This window comes from Teleopsis dalmanni, chromosome 2 (genome assembly GCF_002237135.1).
Source record: "Teleopsis dalmanni isolate 2A chromosome 2, ASM223713v2, whole genome shotgun sequence".
Lineage (NCBI taxonomy): Eukaryota > Metazoa > Arthropoda > Insecta > Diptera > Diopsidae > Teleopsis > Teleopsis dalmanni.
Window position 1 is genome coordinate 241077398 of NC_051847.1, and position 6036 is coordinate 241083433.

The 6036-nt window shown below is 26.4% G+C and overlaps 1 protein-coding gene across 1 annotated transcript in view; it reads left to right on the forward strand.

Annotated features, from left to right (window-relative positions):
* LOC119677133 (serine/arginine repetitive matrix protein 1-like) overlaps positions 1–5788 on the forward strand; it is a 12715-nt gene extending 6927 nt beyond the window's left edge. Inside the window, exon 3 of the mRNA XM_038088399.1 lies at positions 5771–5788. Within this exon, the coding sequence (XP_037944327.1) occupies positions 5771–5788 (18 nt within the window). The remainder of the gene's footprint in view (positions 1–5770) is intronic.
* The last annotated feature ends 248 nt before the right edge of the window (positions 5789–6036 follow it).

The window sequence follows — 6036 nt, forward strand, 5'->3', positions numbered from 1 at the left end:
ACTATGGCACTGTGCAATTGTGGAAATGCTGAAATGCTGGATTGTAACTGAAAACTGTGCTAACACAAAGTAAATACTCCAAACGGAAATGAAATGCGGTCAGTGCGGTTCAAAATGTAAAAATGTATTTGAAAATCCCATGAAGCATTTTGAGTAAAAAAAGGTACACGGCAGCTAAGTAGTGAAAGAAAAAATTCAGTTTTGGTTTTTTTTTCGTTATCGAATTTGCTGAATCAAAAGTTTATAAAAAGGATTTAAGTAAACATTAATTTAACATTATTCACATAAGTCAGTTTTAATTAGCAAAAAAGGTTTTCGTTTGTGAAACCAAGCCAACAGACTTTATACGCTCACATTGCTGCTTAAGCAAGCTGAAGTAGTTTTCGTACTTTATTTTTTAATATTTTTGGAAATTTCTAAAAGAATTACTTCAAAGTTTTAACTTACCTTATTACTTAGCTTATAAAGTTGTTTTTGAAATATGAGAAAATAATGTGTTCAAGCACAGTTTAGCAAGGAGTTAAGTACGTGAGTAAAAACTCTTCAGGATAGTAGAGTAACAAGATAGATTCTGTAAAGATAAGAAGAAGTTTTATATATTATATTAAATGTGTTATTAGTTTGTGTTTCTATAGTAAATAAAAATAATAAATTTGTCTTAAGAAACAGATTTTAATAGCTTTGTATACAAAAATTGAAATTAAAAAATTTAAAAGAAAGCAAAGTGAAACAAATTTATTTTAAAAATCGTAAAGTTTTAAATTGAAACTTTTTTTGATAAAAAAGTTTTTCAAAAAATAGTGAACTACAGCAACAAAAATTGATTTTTATATTATTTTAATTAACTGAATTTTTAGCTGACCATACAGCTCTTTTAAATACTGCCAAATACCCATCATCAGTGGTCTTAGAAATAATTCTTGTATTTAATTATTTGTAAATAATTTTTTGATACTGCAAGTACTAGGATATCATTATAATATTCTGCACACGCAAAGTTGACAACGAATTTTAGTTGAATCCAAGCTATATATGGGCATAGTTTTATTCTCAAGCTAACTATACCTTAGGTTATTCACTTCATACATTGATTATATTAACAAAAACTACACACGCTATCTATTAACAATAAGTATAAAGAATTTTAACATTGATTACATATTCAATTGTGAAAAACTTCAAAATTTTTTAACTAGTTTTTATCGCAAAAGACAAAAGATAATGTCTAATATTGCCAGAGCAATGTAGCAATATTATGATAAGTAATATAATAAAAAGAGGCATACTGAAATAAAACAGAAGCTCTGAAGTCTTTTGATCCTAAACAAACCAACCAAATTTGTCAATCGTTTCGTTAATAACAGAAAAATAAAAAATAAATAAAAATTGATGATAACTGCCCTGTAATAAATAAAATTATAGCTAAGTGTCCAAATGATCTTCCGTAGCTCCGATTTCATATTGCTGCCTTTTCCATTATAGATGGAAACACTTTAATTTTGTTTGCTAATCATACCTACAACATCCAGCATAATAAAAGCGTGGAGTTCATAACAAATAGTTTACAAATACACAAAACTGAGATTCAAGAGACAAGTTCTATACTAAACTTACTAAAAAGTAATAAAAAAATTAAAATCAATTCAAAGAGAATTGAAGTTATATTAATTACCTGAAAAAAAATCACTATGCAGGACATCCTCTTTATCAAGTGGAAACCCAAAGTGAAATGTACTGTATGTACTATCAACTTTCAACTTAAGATTTTTAAGAAATAGACATAATAAGAAAGAGATGCATGCTGTTTAAAAATCTGAACCTTAAGGCTTACATATAGTTTCAAGTGATACTAGCGGAATTTCTATGAATTTCAGTGATGGCATTTATCGCCACATTATATTGGTACGTGTCTTCAGGCATCATGGTAGGTAATCATTTTAAAAAAATAAGGACTATATAATTAACTCAACGAATATGCAGCAATATGTGTAATTTTTCCTACATAATCCATATAAAAATATTTAAAAAATTTGATGAGTGTAAACATAGCGTAAGAGAATAAAAGTGGATTAAACACTATTATTAAACACTATTAAATGAAAGCACAAGAAGACAAGACAACAATACGTCTATTTAGGGGTTTCATGTCAAAATTTTCACTTTTGTAGCCCAATGTCTTGAGAATTAGGTTATATTGAACAGAATGCGTAGTAGGAAAGCTGTATAAAATAGCTGTCTTTACTGATATATAAGTTATTGCCCAGGAAATCGGTTTCGTACTTACTTTTAGCATTTATGTTGCATTTATATTAACTTATTTGACATTCGTATACATTGCTATTTCTTCTACATATTTTAGCTAATTATATATAGCTATTTAGATACTTTGTCTAAATAAAATACTCTTCTGGTTGATAATATTGACAAATCAGAAAAGTATGCAAATTTTTTAAAAAATTTTTCAGAAACAGAAATTATTATATATAATACAGTATAAGGCATTTCAGAAAAAATTAATGTTTTTAATGAGGTGGTGATTCAATTTGAGAAATACAAAAAATAGTATTGCAGTTAGTACTTATCATAAATAGAAAAGAATTTTATTACTAAAAAATTTATTGTTATAAAAAATTTTTATTAAAAATTATGAAATCAAATATGATTATTCTCATTCAGTATAATTTTAATCAAAAATTATTGTATATATCTCAACAAATTATAATTTGTTAATTCATTTTCTACACTAATTAACGCTTTTTATTTAATTGAAACAATTTATTAAGAAATGTTATCAGTTGTGTGTATACCCCATGTTAGCAATTAAGTGACATCATAAACTGAAATTAATGAAAAAGGAAATGTTAAATAAAAAAAGAAAAAAAAACTCTTAATTTTTCTTTTCTTAAAAAATTTTTTTTACTATCAAGGATTTGTCATTATTAAAACCTCGACAATATTTTATCTCTTCTAGCAATCTTAGAAAGTTTTGTTTTTCTTTTATGCCATCACTTTTCATTGTCAGTAATCTAATATGTACTTTAAACATTAAAGGAAACAACAACCGCACTTCCGGCTATTTAGGTCTGTCAGAAACCCCAAAAATACAATATGCCACACACTAACACATTCACAAATTCCTTCATTTCTAGATTAACTTACTAATTCTAGTTTTTTCTACACTGTTTTTGAAAGTTTTTATGGCTATTCTCTGCCTCCTTTTATCAGCCTATTTGTACTTCCTTTATTTGTTAAGTTCCTTTTGTGTTTCTTTAGTTACAGTGCTTTTTCTTTCTTCCTTTTTTTTCATTTTTTTTTACTCTCATTTTTTATCTTCTATGTTCTGTGTTCTGTGGTTTTGTGTCTGATATTGCCTGCTTCATATAAACTCAGTGTTTTTGTTCTTATTTGTTGTGGCAGTTAAAAATGTTGTTGTCGTTGTATTGTGTCCTTTAGTTGTGCTTCAAAGGACATGGTTTCTAAACACAAATCGCAAAACAAGCGTGCCTGAATGTCACGGTCTTTTGGATTGCCATTGTTGTTACGTATAATGCCACTCATTCAGTTGCATTGCATACTATACTAAAGTATAGTATGTGCTTCTAAAAGCACTCAAACTATAAAATTATGCTAAACGAGCTTCAAGTAGACGTTGGAGACCAAATTCAATTATTTGTACATTTTAAAGGAAAAACTCAATAAACTAAATAAAATTTATTTTTATTCAGCTGTGTTAAGAGTAAGGCTTGATTCAATTAATGTTGGAAAAAATCGTAGTTTGCGGTGCATAAGCACTTTAGATATATGTTGTATAGCAAAAACTCTATAAAAAGCATTTCAAATTATATTTATAGTAATAATGACATAAAAGAGTTACAGGAAAGTTACTGATCTGATAAAATTCATTACTTTAACTCCTGGTTTTTAATTGATATTATTCTATGCTGAGAATAGAGAATAGAGTATTCTATTTGTCCAAATGGATCGAGAAATACTTTTAAGTAAGATATAAAAAACTACATGCGAACTCAAACTGATAAGCCACTACTTAGTACTAAAGGTAGGGATTTTATTACCAAACTTTAGCGAATAAATAGTGACCTATTTACATAAATCCTGTCATGTTATTTAACTGAAATGTCCAAAATACAGTGTTAAAAGAATAAATTTATGTAAGTGTGTTTCTACATTGTTTGTTATTATGAGAATGTTATTATAAGAAAATCTAAAGAAGTAGAAGAAGAAGAAAGAAGAAGAAAGAAATAGAAGAAAAAAGACTGCTTTAAACAATAGAAATATTAAAAAAAAAAACATGGCACCTAGATATACCTTCGCCCCACTACATGATATATAATTCTCGAATAAAACTATGCTTTAGTATAAAGTTACTAAATGTTATAAATTTTAAACAAAGAAAATACTTAGCTAACTTCGGATGATTGCGTAAACTTGTAATATTTCTTAAATTGGAATTGAATTTCATAAGATCAGTTTTATGCCACCTATTACCGGAATCCGTTTAATGCAATAGAGGACACATCTTTCAGACTAATGTTATTTAAAAATGATGGGGTTCTGTCAAACAACCATGCATTGTATTTAATTAATATACTATAAGCAAGGAAATAAGAGATCGATAATCCCGAGATATTGTTGATTCAGTATTTTTCTAGAGTGCAAATATAAAAACAAGCAAAGAAGCTTTCTCGTACAATCCCATCGCTCCAATGTATAATCACAATTAAGTGCTATTCTTAAACTTAATAAGAAAAATAATACAAATTAATTGCATTATTTCTAAATAATACTTATTTATATATCACATCTCTTATATATATATGCTATATATTCTCTTCTACATCTCTTCTGTTTGATGTTTACCAAGTATTTAGACCTGTACATTGACAGATTTATAGAGATTTTAACATATGTGAAACAATATTGAAATATTTTAATAACCTTTTATTCAAAATAGTAAAAAACAAAAATTTTTATTATTACTTTGTTACACTCAATATACAAATATGTTAATAGTTAAAATAACTCTTAGAATTCAAAAAATAAATATCATGGAATTAATAGATTAATGATTTATCAGGATATATTTATCAAAATCAAAACTTTGGGAAAAAGTATAATTGTTTATAATAAAATAAAATATTTCATTATCTTTTGTGTCCTGGTCAATACATAAACAAAGAATAGTTATCACATTTTATGCAATACGAAGCATAATATCTTAATTTTAATCACCTTAGTCCAAATAGCAGAAATATGAACATTTAAAAAATAAATTTGTATTTCTAGCTATAATACAGTTTACTGTTATTTTTTATTAATATTAGTTGGCAATTATACAGTACACTTACGCTGCATAATCGGGTATTAGACCCAAATATTTTACAGTATTATGTCGAATGATTCATGTCGACAGTTATTTTTTCTTGTAACTGCTGAGAATTTTCAAGTCATTCAAATATTACTATCAACCCGCTAATAATATGCTGATCGTTTCGCTATTATATATTACGATCTTTTAAATAGAGTATATAGACCAGAGAGAAATGAGAAAGAACCAAAATAAATATTTGTAATATGTAAAAAACAACGATCTTGTCCTAAATTTACTGTAACAACTTATCTCTGAGATAATATAGCAAATAATTAACTCAAAAGAATCATGAAAACATTGCAAGACTTGCTCTTTCCTAGGAAATCGTCTCTAGCATTATAATGATTCATTATAATACATTATAATTGTGTATTCATTTAGATAAATCAAATGAAATAAAATGTGTTTTTCAACAACATATATCGCTACTTTTTGATGCTGTTAACTGACACTTTTACTAATATATGAAACCTTTTTAAGGGTTCTTAATATGGTAATATTATATTACTAATATTACTAATATATATATGTTGTATATAATTAGTTATATATACATATGTGTGTGTATATGTATATGTATATATTGTATATAATATATCTATAGCTGTTCTAGAAAGAAACTGATATAAATTAAGTATGAAGGTAAT